General features: G+C 41.5%; 1 protein-coding gene across 2 annotated transcripts in view; it reads left to right on the forward strand.

Moving 5' to 3' along the window:
• Positions 1 to 17,995, forward strand: part of LOC134533265 (proteoglycan Cow) — a 348,711-nt gene that overhangs the window by 310,495 nt on the left and 20,221 nt on the right. Inside the window, exons 5-7 of one of the 2 annotated variants that reach the window (XM_063370705.1) lie at positions 2,087 to 2,235; positions 3,536 to 3,732; positions 12,669 to 12,870. In XM_063370705.1, the coding sequence (XP_063226775.1) occupies positions 2,087 to 2,235; positions 3,536 to 3,732; positions 12,669 to 12,870 (548 nt within the window). Of the gene's footprint in view, positions 1 to 2,086; positions 2,236 to 3,535; positions 3,733 to 12,668; positions 16,108 to 17,995 lie in introns of those variants that run through there. The other variant, XM_063370704.1, reaches the window with a different exon arrangement.

Consider the following 17,995-nt stretch of genomic DNA (forward strand, 5'->3'; position numbering starts at 1 on the left):
AAAATGGCTCATCAAAGCATAATTTCAAAATGATACAACACTAACCATTTCTTAATAAAAAATATTTGTAGTTATATTTGCGAATATTACCTCATATTAAATTAAACTCAGTACTATAATAATATATATCTAACATTTAAGAGCACAAAGATCTAATTTATTGTTAATGTGAGACAGATCGTGAGGCCATTCGACGTTAGATTGAGACAGATAGTAAAATTCGGAATGAAACTAAGCATTAATTGAAATCATTTATTAAATTAAATGTTAAAACTGTTTAACATCAGCCTCAATTCGTGTATATTTTTCACTATATTATGTATTACAGAACGGAAAATAATTATTAAATTTCATCATTTTTATAAAATAAAAACAAACGTTATACAAAAAAATAGACGTCAGTGTTGTACTATTTTGAAATATTGTTTATCAATTTTAAAATAACTCGATAATTTAGTATAGTAATTTATTCTTCATGTATGGTCAGTCACCCTATTAAAAATGTTTGGCGCATAAGTCGTGCAAAGAAATAATTTTTCTCCTAAAAATATAGAATTTTTTATTTTATTTTGAATTTGGTATCAAATTTGTAGTCACAGTATTTTGGTACTACTTTGGTGAGGATTTTAAAAATTTTGGGAAACATTAAAGCTTATAACTCAAAGACGACTCAGTTTTTGTATTTACAGCCGTAATTAATTCGCTTGTTAACTTTTCTCGACTTTACGAGTTCTGGTGTACCATATTTATTAAAAAAAAAAAAAACACAGACAATATAATACGACCAACATTCTGGAGTGAATATTGTGGGAGAACCTACCCTTCGAGCAAAAGGTTTTAAAACGCGTGTTTACGTTGTACATACTTGATGAGAAACAACCGGAATATGCAGGTTGAGCCTGAATTTTGACCTGCTGCAGGTTCATTACGTGATAATTAGTTGAAAACATGAATGACCTATTGTTGAAAGTGCTTCTCAAAGCTGGTATCTGTGTACGCCTTTGAAGATGGAGATGATCTACATGCATATTTCAAACATTAGAGAACATATTTAAGACTGAGCACTAAGTGTTCGGAGAAATTTTCATTAAAGAAAGTTCAATAACCTCCGCAAAACTTGTCGCATTTCTTAAAATAAGTTTATTCAAACAATTGAGGGCGACAACACGTCACAAAAATTTGTGGGAAATAAGAGTGTTATCTCTGATTATTTCAATGAAATAATTTACAACAGCTACAAGTTTCGCACTGGTTGTAGAACTTTCAATAAACACTACCGAGACGTTTAGTGTTGCATCTTGAAAATATTCTCTTTTTCATTTGAAAAACATTTAGTTAAGTTCCAACTTCAAAGGCGTATACCAATCAGCCTGGGGAAGTACTTTAGACAATAACACAATAAGTCGTATTATTTATATCTTGGTGGACTCAAATGATCCGCGCGTCCGTCAAATACTTTCCCATTTCGTTTCTGCCAAATGACTATAAGGGTTAAAGAGAGTTGACAATTTTTCGTGTATTAGTAGATTATATTGTAGAATTTAGTGCTTCTATTCATTAAACTAATTTCTTTCGCTCTGATATTTACTTATATATTAAGGGTTTTACCATTCATAATTAAATCAATCTGTGTTCATCAATTGTTGTATGAAATATCAAATTTTTAAATGTGTTCAAACGTAATTTATAAATGTTTAATGGAAGCAACTAAACAAACTTCAATACCTTTTAAGATAGTAAAGATCACCGACAATAATGTGCTAACATTTCGGAGGTTATAATTTCATCCGTCCATCAGTCGTGAGTTAAATCTCGGGAAGCTTTTGTCGGACGGATGTATGGGATTGATCGGGCCTTCTGATTGGCTGGAAGGTCACGTGATTGACGGACGGATGGGAAACGGACTGATTGTGATTGCAGCTTTACTTAACTCGTGACGAACCTGCAGTTGAAGTTTGTCGGTCGTGAGTTCCGCCTCACGCCGCCCATAACACGAGCAGTGTCTCGTCTGCTCACAGAGAGAGAGAGAGAGAGAGAGAGAGAGAGAGAGAGAGAGAGAGAGAGAGAGAGAGAGAGCGTGTTGCAGGCGCTGCACGCCGTGTCCGGTGGTGAAGCCCACCTTCCTGTGCGGCACAGACAACCGCACCTACAGCTCGCTGTGCCGGCTCGAGTACCACAACTGCATCCACCACAAGGCCATCAAGGTCGGCTGCAAGGGCTTCTGCCCCTGCAAAGGTACTGTCTGTGCTCCCCGTTACCTACCTCGTCATCTTCGTTTGTAGTCCGATTAGGCAGTGTAGGATCGCACGAACATAGTGCAGACACATTCTTGCTCTCCTTATAATTAACATCATTGCCCAGAGAAAAATGTGGTTTTTTATACAAACAAATAATAGTTTGTGTAAGGCGAAACAAATATTATTGTGCTGTGATCTAACCAACAACAATTTTACGTGCAGAAAACTTGATTTTGTACAACGAATATAGCATACAGTTATGTTGACGAAACCATTCTGTTGGGTCAATCATTTTTGTTTTTGTTTCGCCATATAAAACAAATATATTGTTCGGGCAAACAAACATTTCTCTCGGTGTGCGCTCGAGGCAAAGTTCAGTTCTCCTGATGCCCCGACCCATATTTTCTGGATAAAATACCATCTTAAGTTCTCGGTACCTTAAAGAAGAAACCTAGAAACACACAAATGTTATTCAACATTTAACATGTTGGAAAACCTTTGCATGCTACACGATGCCACTCGTCGCAGAAAGTGGAGATAGCAAGTCGCTCACCCAAACATTAGCTCTGTAGGGGCGACGATCCACGTCATGAATGTTAATTCTGCAGTGCTGTTGTTTAGTGAAAATCTCCCGTGCTGATGTAAAAAACTATTTTAAGCTTTGATGAGACGTTAAGAGAAATAGCTTTATCTCAAGAGCGGAAATCGTCGGCATTCGCTGGCGATAACATAGACAGAATTTTGTGTTGTGTGCACTGGGTCATGATTTGCCAACAGAACTTACAATGCAAGCTGGTGTAAAAAAATGACCTGTAATGACCAGTTGATTTAAGGTTATAGTTTGATTCTCTGGTCATATAAAATCAAAAACTTGGGGCCTTACTTCTGAAGATGATCTCTGGCTCCCACGACGGCAACTTTGGCTTATGAGTCGAAGCCATCTCAAGGAGTAGGAGCTAAGTAACACTTTCAATCAGCACCGGCCTAGACTCAGTTACACCCTCCATTCTCACATCACTATTTTAGTTTCATCCAAATTCTTATAGATGTTTCGCTTCATAATCAATTTATGTTAATTTTTTGTTAATTTTTATTCTCAACATTGTCTGCTATTTGTAAAGGGTAAAGCAAATATTTTTGGTAAAAATTTTGGTTTAACTATTTGTGTCTTGGTCACTGACCACGCGTCCCAGTTTGAAAATGCTCATAAGTACGCGGCGAGGCAGAGGGCAGGAGTGTGAGCGTGAGTGTGAGTGAGTGTGAGTGTGAGAGTGAGTGAGAGTGGTGGCGTGCTGCAGACTCGGAGCTGCACCAGCGCAAGAAGCAGCGCCTCAGCAACCTCGTGAGCAAGTACAAGGCGACGGCCGAGAAGGAGCGCGAGAAGGAGAGGCAGCTGAAGACCAGGCCTCCGCAGGACAAGTACACCTTCACGCCCGAGGACTTCAAGTACGAGAACAAGCACTACAAGTACATCAAGTACACCAAGTACAACAAGGTGAGTCGCCCGCACTTCCCTTCGGCCCGTGTCCTCGCATCGAGAAACTGTGGTATTGCATTATGTAGTCACGTCCACCATGAAGGTATTCGGAAATGGCTAAGTCATACATTTAGTCTGACAGCTGGTTGACATGTTAAGTTTCTGTCTCAGATTACGAGTGGGTGCAGCAGTGTCATTCTGGGGTTGTGTGCATGCCTGTTGGGGCTCTGGACTGTTATCGAAATTAGGGAATGATCAACTGGTGTTGACCAGCCGTGCAAGACTCATATCCTGATCCTAAGACAGGCATATTACGACCTTGTGACAAATCATGTAGAAATAGAGGTTTCGGAGATTTTGCAGGTCCTAGTATCAGAGAACATGGTTTACTTCAGCTATGGGAAGAGTGTTGGATGTGGATTACTCTTGGGTGCCTCGACGTGATGACGTTGCGAAGTTTAACCTCATCACCTCACTCATGGCCTGCCTCTGCCTCTCTGGGTACATACCGCCGAACAGAGAACTAAATTAAGCAAGACCAGGCACTGCCTCATTAAGTGACATGAGTTTCCGCACACAATACTATGTTTTAGCCAGAGAAGAATGCTGGCATCGGGATTATGTGTGGGAGTTTGGACTCCCAAGATCTCCGACTGGGTGGCATAGTCCCAGGATTTCACGTTGAAGAAATTCCAGAGAGATGGATTTGTCCAGTTTAGTTGGTGTGATGCTAACGGTGTCCATTGGGGCGAGCGCCCGAGTTGTATGGGCTGTAATATAACGCATTTTGAGGTGTGGTCTCATGGCCCTGAAAGGGGTACCTGCAATTAACGAGGCACGAGGTCTAACGGACTGTAAAGCATTATGCCTTGTTAAGGCGTTGTTAGCTGTCAAAGCTGAAGGGGTACTCTCAGCTGGTGGTCCCAGCCCCAGGATGTAAGGCCCCTGCGACTGATGTATGAGAAAATAGTTTGCATCTGGATTCACCAGTTAGGGCAGGATTGGTCTGCACGAATTGGCTTCAGCAAAGGAACCAGGTGAGGTAACTTTTTTAAGTTGTTCTGCTTTGGCTGGTGCAGCGTTATGTCTTTATGTGGCTCAAAGTCAAATAACCGCATAGTGCTATTGAAAGTTGTATGTACTGTGGTCTGATTAATGAAGTAAATTTACACAGCAAACATTCTCTCAGGCCAGAATCGGAAGGAGACCAAGTTAGCACAAGACAGCCAACCTTGGTAGTTTTTTAAAGTTCTTTTCTTGGTTGATTCAGATAAAATATGGTAAGAAACTCAAAACGAACAGACAGAATGAGGGGGGGAAAAACCTGGAGCCACTATGCTTGTAGCTATAAGAAGAGTTTAAAAAAGTGGAAATTGCAATGTATGGAGCTGCTCATGAAAATAATATAAACCCTCGAACTTAAGCAAAATATTGTCAAAAAATTTCTTAAGATGAAATTGATGCTGCGACTAATGTCTGCCTTCTATTTTCGTTGGTTACCATCCTAAAAAAAAAAAAAATTTATGTTGATGAGAAGGAATTGGCAGAATACAGGTACTGTTTAAGCTGCGGAGGCTTGCTATGGTTTAATGCCAAAAGAAATAAAAACTCTCTTACAGTCTTTTCATTACTTATTCCATTCCATTTTCTAAATCTTGGATCGAAAATGGTACTTCTCAACTCTTCCAGAAAACTGGCGTGGCTCCCGGTTCCAGCTCCATCGATACATATTTACCCAGCTTCACACATTTGAACAGCCGTGAATGGTTCTGCACTACATGTGGTTCTTCCGGGTCTTCCACTTTGATTCCAAGTTCTAACCAATTGCGGCCCACGAGACTAGGATCCTTTCCTTCAGCCACTAAAACTGGCTGTCTGTATTGACTAGTCTTCTTAGGTCCCCTTAATTCCCAACCTTTCCTGTGACCAAGTGTGTAGGACTAAGTTTGCATCTGCTAGTTCAGATAGATCCAGCTTCAGTTTCTTGTAGGTCTCGAAACTGATGTTTGAGAAACTCGTTCCTATGTCAATCTACATGGGAAATCTCTGACCAACTAGCCACACATCTATGACAATCAGTGGTTCACTTGTACACCTGCTAGCCATTGTCTGAAACATACTCTAAACTGCTGGTTCATACTCTTCACTAGAGTCAGGTTGTTTTGTTAAGTTGTAGGTCTCTGCCGTGTCACCTGCATGCTTCCCAGACCTGCCCATCTCCTTTCAATATCTGGATATGCTGTTCACTCCTGCACTACCCTCTCTCCTGTTTGTAATACACACCTGTTTCAGGTGACTTTTTTAGCACAAAAATTGCACACTGTCTGGGAGTGGTTTGGGCTGTGGTGCCCGTTGTACCTCCATCAAGTGTGCCTGTCAGCTGCAAGTTGTTGGTCCACCTGAACCTGATTTCGCTTCTCGTTGTCCCTAATCACTTTTCCTCCGTAGTTGATGCGCCCAACCTTCATTACTGTCCACGCAGCTGAGCCTTACTGCGCTCATAGGTCATGTGCATTACTGCTCTGGCTTCTAATGCTTTTGCCATATCAACTGCCTCTTTAAACGTTAAGTTGTTTTTTGTAAGGAGTGTGTATTGCACCTCCCGGTCCCGTAACTTGCGATCTAAATTAGCGAAATTGCAGTGGATGCTAAGTCGTCGCAGGTCTGCCATAAATTCTACCACAGATTCGTCTTCATGCCGGTTCCTGTTATGGAATTTGAATGATTCCACGATCTGACTCGGGTTGGATTTGCAGTGATGTGTGAGCACTTCCAAGATGTCAGAAAATGCCACTTCGTATTTTTCGGGACAACTAATGAGGTCACGAGGTTACACAGCTCTGCCCCAAAAATGGTGAAAAATATTGCCCGTTTTTCATTATTGTCTTTAATTTTGTTTGCCGCAAAATAGTACCCCAAACGTTCCCAGTATGTGTGTCAGGTGTCAAGCCCTGGAGCAAATTCACCAAATGCAGGAAACATTGCCTTTGCGGTGTTTTTTCTACGTTACCCCGTGTGCACGCCCAGTTCGTAAATTAACAAAAATACTCGCCATTGTTGTAACCTCCCAATGCAACTCCTAGCCTGCTGTTAACACTTCCCTGCTCTCCAACATCCTGTTGTACAACTCCCGAACCTGATTACAACACACACGATTGAATGGCCTCTCAAGCCGAAAGTTTCACTGCTTCAACTGCAGACCTACCAACCTCTGTACACCACACATTCTATACGACAAAAAGGAATTCAGTCATGTCAAGGCAATATAACTTAAAGAAGAAGATAATTAACAAATACGTAACCAAAAAGATGTAGTATAATAAAAAAATTGTTGTTTGTTTCGAGATATTCAGAAATTCACAAATATAAACTTCCGAAATTCATGGGCAAAAAGGATTAGGCCTATTTAATAAAATACTAACAATTCAGAATAAAATGAACTAAAAAAAATTGCTTATGCATATATTGTATGGAGCTTACAGTGAGTCAAACTTTGGAGAAAATGGATGCGCTGCAATACATATAAAACAAGTGGGCTATAAAGATTGTATCTCAGGAGATGATCAATTTTTTAAATCTGTAATATGTAATAGTGATGACGATAGCGTATTTTCGTAGATATGACACATTAATTATAAATTTAAACAATTTTTTTTTTAATATTTAGTTTATTAAATTGCATATTAAGTTTAATGCGGCTAGTTTGTCCATAATAAATTATTATCATAGCAATTGTGTATTATTTTCAAGATCCAAATGAAGTTGAAAAGGATGTGTAAACTACCCTGCAAGTGGGGCAAGTTTACACACACCCGATATAGGCATGTATTTTTTTTATTCCACTATTAGAATTTGTTGTGTGGGTTCGTCTAAACTAATTGCTATTTAATACACCCGTACATTCTTCTGTATAATCTTGTATTGCAACTTGTTTACATTCAGTACAAGACAACCTCCTCTCTTACACACTCGCGATAGACTTACTGATTCAACATCTTTACCTTTTTTATAAGTTTCACAGTCAACCAATACTCTTGACTAGGTAACCCTTATACAGAAACACCAGTTACCTTTCACCTACTACTTTACACTCCTATCACTGCTACATGCTAACGTACTAGTCAAGTTCACACACTACTACGTACACCCCACAGCTGAGAGTCCCCAGTCCTTCCTTTCACAATATAACCCATGTTCATCTAATACCTGCTACATTATTGCACTCACCATTGTACTGTTCTGGTCTCCCCCCAGTTTAGTAATAGTCTTTCATCCACCCGGGAGTGGTCTTTACTCTACTAGATTTTCTCAAATTCGGTACATTTACCTCGAAATTCTGCTGGGATCGATTGTCCCAGCCCAACCATTCCGGTTCATCGTCAGACTCCAGTCCTCCCGATTCCTGGCTCACGGCTGGCTCTCCTGCCTGGTCACTGTCTGTTGCCACTTCTTTTCCCATTTGCCCTCGCCTACTATTAGGTCCACTGACAACTTCACTGGTTCCTAGATTATCTCCTCCTGATACAGTTTCTTCATAGTCGCTACTTTGGCACCCTGGTCTGTCTCATGGCCACTTCAGAGGGGCGGGAACCAGATGACATCTGTTACGTCTGTACCTGCCTCCTTCTGCTTCCACAATGTATGCTCTGGGAACTCGTAGCTCTGCGGGTGTGCTCACAACCATTCCATAATTTTTTTTGTCTATTACCTATACCCTGTCCTTATTTTGTAATGGGGCCAGGTCCCGTGCCCTGTGTCGCCGGTTGTACCACTGCCGTTGGTATTCCTTTTCTTTTTGTAAGTGGTTCTTCACTCCCTTGAAGCCTGTATCATTGTGTAAGTTCAACGATGGTACTGATGTTCGGACCTTTCGCCCTAGCATAATTTCCAGGGGCGACATGCCCCCAGCCAAAGGTGTGCTGCGATGAGCTAGTAAGGCCTCGTAAATGTCCCCTCCTTTCATCAGAAGTCTTTTTGCAGTCTTTACTGCTGCCTCCGCACACCCATTAGGTTGGCTGTAGAGGGGACTACTGGTGACGTGCTGAAAACCATAAGACTGACCAAACTGCAAAAATGTGATCTTGAATTGTGGACCATTGTCAGTCCTCACTATCTCTGGGATGCCGAATCGAGAAAAGATGTTTTTGCACTCCTGCACAACAACTGCTTCAGTTAACTTGTTCAACTCGGTTAACTCAAAGTACTTTGAATAATAGTCCACAACCACCAGGTACCACTTCCCTTGACATTTCAGCAAATCGACCCCCACTTTTTGCCAAGGGTAGTCAGGAACCTTTTTGCCACAAAAGGCTCTACTCCATTAGCCCGGTTTTCCACACAAACTGGGTATGTCTGGACGAGATTTTGTAGCTGCGTGCTTAGCCCCAACCACCAGACCGTTTCCTGAGCTCCGGCCCTACATCATGTTATACCTAGATGACCTTTGTGTAGTTGCTGTAAAACATAAGTTTGCAGTTTATCTGGAATAATTAATCTACTACCCTTCAACAGAAAACCTTTACCCACTGATCTATCCCATCGATACTGATAGTATGGTTGGAGCTCAACCGGAACTTGATTTTTCTTTGGACACTGGCCTTTTGTATACTGTCTTAACTTGATACACACTAAGTCCTGTTGTTGGTTTTGTTTGATCTGGTCCATTATAGTCTGAGCCACTGACAGGTGATTATTAATCATATTTATCTGTGCCTGCATGTCTGTCAACAACTCGTCCTCAACGTTAACCTCCTGCCACGGACTTCTGGACAGGCAGTCAGCTACTACTAACTGCTTCCCTGGTGTATACATAACCACACAGTTGTATTTCATGAGTCTTATTCTAAACCGTTGAAGTCGTGGAGAAAGCTCAACAATACTTTTGGACATCAAAATCTGTATGAGTGGTTTATGATCTGTCTCTAGGGTAACGTTTTGCTGGCCTAGTATGTATTCTTGTAGTTTTTCACATGGCCACGTTAGCGCTAGTGCCTCTTTCTCAATTTGAGCATAACGACATTCAACTTTAGATAAAACTTTCGAGCCATAACAGATAATATCTCGTGTTCCGTCTGTGTTTTGCTGGAACAGTGGAAATCCTAGCCCAAATGATGAGCTGTCAGCACTCACAATAAGCTCCTTCTCTGCGTCAAAGTGTGATAAGTAATTTGATTGAGTAATAAGGTCTTTTCCTTTCATGAACGCTGCCTGTTGATCCCTACCCCAAACAAATGGCTGACCCTCCTTCAGCAGATCGGTCAGTGGTTGCTATACTTCGGAACGATTTGGGATGAACCTACCCACAAAGTTGACCATTCCCAAAAACCGCAACAGTGCTTGCTTACCCGCCGGTGCTGCAAATTTTTCAATGGCTTGTATTCTACTGGGCTCCACCCTAATACCTTCAGCTGATATTTCATAACTTAAAAAGGTAACTTTACTCACTCCAAACACACTTTTTTCTGTGTTTATAGTAATGCCTGTTGCACTGTACTTTTCCAATACCTGGCACAATGTTCTGTCATGGTCTTCAACCGTGTCTCCGAACACCAGTACATCATCAACATGATATACCACATTAGGGATACCATCAAGTGCATGTGCTATTTTTGAACTGAAATACTCAGGTGCACAGTTCAACCCAAATGGGAGCCTTTTATACATAAACTGCCCAAATGGTGTGATGAATGTTGTTAAGTGTTGACTTTCTTTACTCAGGGGCACCTGATAAAATCTAGAGTTAGCATCCAATTTGCTGAAGATCTTAGCCCCTTTCAGTTGTGCCAAGGTATAGTGGATCTTTGGAATAGGGAACACTGGCCGGTGAACGTACCTGTTTAGTTTAGTGAAGTCACCACAAATCCTTACCCCATCGCCTTTGGCGGTTACCACCATAGGAGCACAGTACTCTGTCGGAACCTCCACTGGTGTGATAACGTCCAGTCGGACCATCCACTATAGTTCCTGTTTCACTTTCTTTCACAACGGTAGGGGCACCATTCTTGGACTTGTCAATGCGTATGGTTTAGCTTCTGGTTGAAGGTGAATTTTCATGTCACTTTTCCATTTACCTAGACCAGAGAATAGATTTGGAAACTCTGCTTCTACATTCACTCGGTGAACCACTTGAACCACGTCTAATGCTTGAATGGCATGTTTACCCAATAACGGATGGAGCAATTTGCCAATGAAATACACTTTAACTAATTGCCTACGCCCTCGATACTGCAATGTGAGATTCCTGTAACCGACTACTTCCAGACTACACCCATCTGGCCCACATACATTACTAACATTGGTTCCTTGTTGTAACTATTTTGGGTCCATCATCTCACTTGGCATGCAGGTGACATCAGCTCCCGTATCAAAAATTCCACCGATCTTTCCAGCTCCACCACTTGTAGGTGTACTTTAAATGGGTTGGATTGTTGAGTGTCCCTTATAACTCCTATCACATAGTCCTATTCTCCATCTGGATCCGAGAGTTCACTGATGTAATGAAGATTTTTCTTGGTCCTGCACATCCTAGCAAAATGCCCTTGGCGTTCACATGTGTAGCATGTAATGTTCTGGGCAGGGCAGTTATTTATGCTGTGCGTACGTCCACACTTTCCACAACTTCCAGCGTTCTGCATACCTAGATGATTGACCACTTCCCTGATGTTCCCCGGAATCGAAGCTTCGACGTGGGTTTTTTGACTCAAAACGGGCACTGAATCTACGATTCTACCTGCGTCTGATTTACTGGATGGTCCCTTCTTCTGTATGGCATTTATCTGCTCCTGATTTCCACGCAACTGCTGTGACTGTGATGTTTGCAACTCTCCCTGGTGGCACATATTAATGGCATCTTGCAAGGTCATGGTACACTGGAGTTGCATTTTTTCACTTAGCGAGACGTCTTGCATCCCGACCACTATTCTGTCGCGAATAAGCTCGTCTTTCAAGGGGTCGTAATCACAGGGATCGGCGAGGTTATGCAGGGCCGTAATGAACTGTTCCGCAGTTTCCCCTTTTTGTTGAATTCGCGAGTTGAACTTGAATCTTTCAAAAATTATATTTACACGAGGCTTGAAGTGTCTATCGAAGGCCTGCACTAATTCTTTGTAAGTCCACCCACTCGGTTTCTCGAACGTGACTATCACTTCATTCGCTTTCTCCCCTAACACATACATTAATAAGTCGAATTTCTCTTCATCCTTGCATTTGTTCTGACCACTGAGATTTAGATAACGAACTAATCGGACTTTCCACTTGAACCAGGCGTTAGGGTCAGTAAAATCCAGAGGCCTCGGTGGTTTAAACTGTTTTCCAATTACTAGTGATGATTCACAATTTTTTTTTTCTCGCCGCCGTCTGCCATGTTGACATTTATCATCTCGGGCGCAAGTTCCACTTCAGGTTTTTTTTTCCATCACAATCTTCTACCGGCGAACACGCGAGATCCCACTTCTGACACCATGTTGTGTGGGTTCGTCTAAACTAATTGCTATTTAATACACCCGTACATTCTTCTGTATAATCTTGTAGATCAACTTGTTTACATTCAGTACAAGACAACCTCCTCTCTTACACACTCGCCATAGAGTAACTGATACAATAGAATTGATATTAAAGGAAATTAAAAATTAGCAAAAGACCAAGTTACCACTCAATAATTTGGAATAGTTTTAAGGTAGGACAATTATTTCAAAAATATATGCAAATTAATTTACATAAATTCATGTAAACATGGCCCGGTCTCTCTTATTTACTTAAGTTCTAATGTGTATAAAGACCGCTTAAGTATTTGAGTGACATCAACTTTTTAATTTTTTTAATTTTTTTTTCTTTTTACAATTTTTTTGAAAAATTAGAAATATCAATATTGGCTAATTAAATAACCTGTAACCACCGACCGTCGTCTTCAAGCAGGTTTGTGCACAGTGGATGAGGGGGCTTTCGGCTGGTTGCAGGACTTGTTTGCGGCCACCAACCCCCCGTACAGCGAGGACAAGGAGCGGCAGCGGGGGCACAACGAGGTCCTGGACACCAAGCCCGCCCCGCACAAGGACTGCTCGCCCGCCGCGCTGCAGGCCATGGGCAACCGCCTGCTGGACTGGTTCTCCGTCGTCATGGTGGAGGCCAAGCGGCGGCGCTCCCACAACAAGGGCCGTGGTGCGTGTGCCTCGCAGCCCGGTCCCCCCACACCCTGCTCCCTGCTCCCCACACCCCACTCCCTGCTCCCCACTCCCCGCTCCCCACACCCCACTCCCCACTCCCCTCACCCCACTCCCCGCTCCCCACTCCCCACACCCCGCTCCCCGCTCCCCACTCCCCACACCCCGCTCCCCATTCCCCACTCACCGCTCCCCACTCCCCTCACCCCACTCCCCACTCCCCTCATCCCACTCACCACTCCCCACTCACCACACTCCCCACTCCCCTCACCCTACTCCCCACTCCCCACTCCCCACACCACACACCCCACTCCCCACACCCCACACCCCACTCCCCTCACCCTACTCCCCACTCCCCACACCCCACACCCCACACCCCACTCCCCACTCCCCACACCCCACACCCCACACCCCACACCCCACACCCCACACCCCACACCCCACACCCCACACCCCACACCCCACACCCCACACCCCACGTCCGTCCACCAGCGTCACCTAGCAGGGGCCCACAGGGGGATTCCGTTTGTTTCAGAACGGGATTTGGAAAAAAGAAAGAGAATTTTTGTATTCAAACAACTTATATCAACAACAAGGGGTTTCGACAATTATGTTATCATTCTCAAAATGCATTGCTGCCTTTGTAGTTTGTTATTCCAGATGTTATAACAGCTCACTTTTGCATCACCCACAATAACCTGTTGCCTTCACTGAGATATCACATTTTTTTTTCATAACTTCAGGGGGGGATATCCCCCTAATCAACACCCTGCCGGTTTGTCACAAAAGGAGGGGGATAAGTTGCACCCCTCCCGTGAAATTTTAAAAAAATCTATCATTCCCACCAACAAATAGAAAGAATTTGAAAGTAAACAGCAAGATAAATTGTTCTATTCCCTCCTCCTGTGAAATTACATTCGTGTAAGCATCTTCCACGTCTTCTTCAGCGGATCCCATCTTCACTAGGCAACCCTGCCACCTACAACATAAGTGCATAGCTTTACACATCTCTCATGCAAATGTCTTCTTGAAGTGTGAACATCTTAGCTCTCAGTATACTGCATTTTGTATGAGTAATTTTGTGTAAATGGAACAGAATTCAATGAATGGAAATGATTCACAAAGATGGCGGACCTTTGTGCATCAACATAAACCTGTGTGTAGTTACTTTTGTAAACATTAAAGGACGTACCAGACGTATTGGTGTGGTAAATGATACTTTTGTTGATAGTGAAACTACCCTTAAATATATTTGGAAAACTAACATAGTCAGAGTAAAAAGTATTAAAACGCCCTGCGGCACAAATCGGTGTATGTAAAGTATAGGTACCCACCTGGCTGAACCAAATTAGTAGTCGTGATTTCACAGTCCCACCTAGTGGTTAAACAGCATTAAGGAAATCAGCCTTCCGAGGCTGAATCCAAGGATGTGCAAAAATGTTTAAGACAATGAACAGTTAACAGAATGAAAATATAAATAAGTGATCAGCAAATATGAAGTCCTCAGGGTGCATCGAGTACCCTGCCTCACGCGTTACAGCTTCAAACCTTCAAACAATAAGAAAAGGGCGGGAGGGGGAAGAGGGTGTTAGGTTCCAGTGGCGGCTGGCTGGCATCCTTGTGCCTCACTAAAACTGTTCAGTTGCCATTCAAACATGCACAATGACACTCAGTAGCTTACAATACTTAAATTATTACAGTATGACCGTTAATTTAGCAAATTGTTTTACCAGTAAAATAACAATAATAATTTAAGCATGATTGTCTATTCTTAGGGTTAAATCGGGGTCTGACCTCGTTGCCGTTGCTGTTGCCGTTGCAGTTAATAAATAAAAGATGTTTGGTCACATACCCGAGTCCACTGAAAATACGTGACATTTGGGCCTAAAAAATAAACAAATTGGCATTGGATGTAATGTGCCTCCTCCCCCTCATAATGGTGGTTGCGGGCTATCCAAAACACGTGTCATTTGCACACGCATGGAAACCAGAGTGGTGGGGTGGGTGACGGAGGAATTAGGGCGAAGTCCCTGGACGGGCAAGTATTCCACAGTACGAAAGGGAACTTTTGGTTCCACTATTTTCAGGAGGGATAAAATGCTTTTATTAATTAGAGTCTGAATCTGGTATTCAAATGTATTATTTATAGTTTTCAAACACATACTGAATTTACGAGACAATATCCTTCACTTCATTGTTAAATTTCGCAATCCATTGACTGTCGTCCGCTTTTTAAAAAAAAAACTTTCTATGTAGCATAGGTACTTTAATGGGCAGATGAAAATACATTTATTTAGACATTTAAAAACAAAATTTGAAAAATATATATAATCAGTTACCCATATTGAGTGGTAGTACATAATTTGCTATAGTATAAAATATGTTAATTTACTTTTGAGTTGTTCTTGTTATATGCCTATGTACTTGTGATAAATCTAAGGTCTCATGGTAGGCTTGCATTGCAAACTTTATGCATCGTAATTATCTCATACACTCAGCTTCTCAATGGGTCACAACTGATGTGACATTTTGAGATTTATATCTTTATAAAACCATTTTACATGATGTATTCACGTCCTATTGGGCTCGCATTCTGTTTTTCATATTTAATTCATGCAAGATATACATCATTACCTACCTATTACTATATATTTCAATGGTGAAAGCACATTTTTGTTCTAGTTTATATTAAGTCTTTTTCTGGAAATAACAATAGAAATACAGTAGAACCCCGATTTAACGAAGTGCTATGGTTACGGAAAATGTTTACTCTAAATCGATGTTTCGTTAAATCCGATTTACCGATTTTCCATGACCCCCGCACTCATAATCGCGTCCCTATGTTTCCATATCGTAGACAGGGTCGATGCCTATATCTTGTGCTGTCGTGCTATCTCAGACTGGCGCGCCGTACGCGGAGAAAGATAATTAATTATACTCGGTCAGCTGTTGTTACGACGCGTCGTAGCCACCGGCTCGCTCTCTCTGTTCTGACTTGTGACCTTCCATCAGCAGCCAGCCAATAGACGCGAGCTTAGCGGAAAAAAATAAAAGCTTCACCGCCCGTAATACCAGTAACATAAACGAATCGTCAAAAAAACGTAACAAAGCCGATATCCAAAAACAGTAAATAAAGTCATGTACCAATAAAAAAGCTAAGCAGGTCGTCAACAGGCAGTGTAGTATTTTCCAATCGCAATCTGTAGTCAAAATCCAAGAAGAAAAGCAAAAAAATCGAAGTCCGAACAGCACTTATAAAAAATGTATTCCAAAAACTAAACACCGCGCACAAATCTCTTACTGAGAATTAGAGCTGTAGCAAACCGTATGTATTCGGTACTGAGTAACGGGTGCGCCATCTAGTACCGAGTAACGAAATGTTACACACGGCTGCATCTCGTTACTCGCATTTTTCGTATGTTTTACGCATGCGCGCGCATTTTCGATAAATTTACGTTAAAAAGAACGATGTTTGTTTATTAAGTAAAGTATAATTTGGAAAATCGTCGTCCAAGTTTTTTACTGTTTATTAAAGGTATTGTGTGTGTAGACAAAGTTTGAGATTGGAACAGAAACAACGTAAGAAAGTATTTTTTACAAATTAGAAATATGTATGTTTTTTGTTTTTTACTATCACGTATTTTCACGTTTTTTGTTCTTATCTTACAAGAGATAATATTAAAAAGCCGCTCTAATGAGATTTAATTGTTTCTTGGTTAACAAAAACTGTTTATTATCAAATATTGTTAATTGTTTATATTCTATTTATTATTATTTACGCGACGTCATACCGTACGCGGCGTACAGTACGCGTACGCAATACGACTCGATTCGTTACTGCAACATAACATAGCATGTTATGCGGTCAGAAGTAACGAGTAACGATACGATAGTAACGAGTACTAATTGGTATAGTAACGAATACATACGGGTACGCTTTTTTTCGTTACTTTTACAACTCTACTGAGAATAATAATAATGGCGTATTGGTGTGACGTGGTCACAAGTTGAAAAAAACTGGAGGATGGGAAAGGGAATATTTGGAAACGTGTGATTATTGGCTAGCACTGTTACTATGCGGGCTTGATTGGAAGATAACGTAGTGAGTCACGTCAGGAATAAGAGAGGGGGAGGGGGGGATGCGGACAAAGAAACCCTTCATGACGTCATGTGTCGCGGTCATTCTATCTATCCAGGCGCGCGCAGTGGCACGCATCTACGCAATTCAGTTACAGCGCCCGGAGATTTTAAGCAATTTGAACCATTTTTTTTTTTTTTTTTCGTGTTTGTACAGATGATGCAAAGGCACATATTAAAATATAGTACTTCCATTCTATTACTGACACCACAGAGTGTATTTTTTAATAAGTTTCCGTTACAATTTACTTTCATTTTTTGGAAATCTATATTATTATTTTAATAAATTGGTGTTTTTTGATGGTTCCTGAAAACCTTTACGTTAAATCGCTGTTTTTGTTAAATCCGTGTTCGCAAAATCGGGGTTCTACTGTAAGCTTTGTGAGACTCAGTAACTCCTTGCAAATCACCCTGTTGTGGTTATTTTTATATTTTATGTACCCTTGTAAAATTACGTATGTGAAGAAGTTTAATATCACCAAATTTCCAATTTTATTCCACCGATTGCATGCTGTGTTTATAACAGTCAGCTACACTCTTATATTATTATACTTAATTGACTTGATGTTAATGGAAGCGTGAGCGATCTGAGCTCCTCGGAGGGAATGCGAGTGCCTTCTCGTCCACATTGCCAAGGGAAGCCCTGGAGTGCTGAGGTGGCCGGCACGGCGAGGGCTTCTAATTGTGGTTGTGCTGACGGTGCGCTGCTGGGCTTAGCTGCGCTTCTGTTTGCGCTACACTTGGCAGCCTTAGCAAGTGTTTATGCCCCTTGTACACACAGACTTAACGATTCCCTCTCGCAGATTGAGATTACATGCAGTGAAAAAAATATATATATCTCAGTCAATGTTTTATTAACTACGTATGTTGTTTGGTGGCCTGATATTTGTTATAGGTTTGTGCTCAGTGAGAGCAGAACAAGGTTAAAAACCAAACACAAATAAATAATTAAGTGATAAAAACACTGTTATGTTTTTCACTATTTC

The sequence above is a fragment of the Bacillus rossius genome, chromosome 6 (genome assembly GCF_032445375.1).
Source record: "Bacillus rossius redtenbacheri isolate Brsri chromosome 6, Brsri_v3, whole genome shotgun sequence".
Classification (NCBI taxonomy): Eukaryota; Metazoa; Arthropoda; class Insecta; order Phasmatodea; family Bacillidae; genus Bacillus; species Bacillus rossius.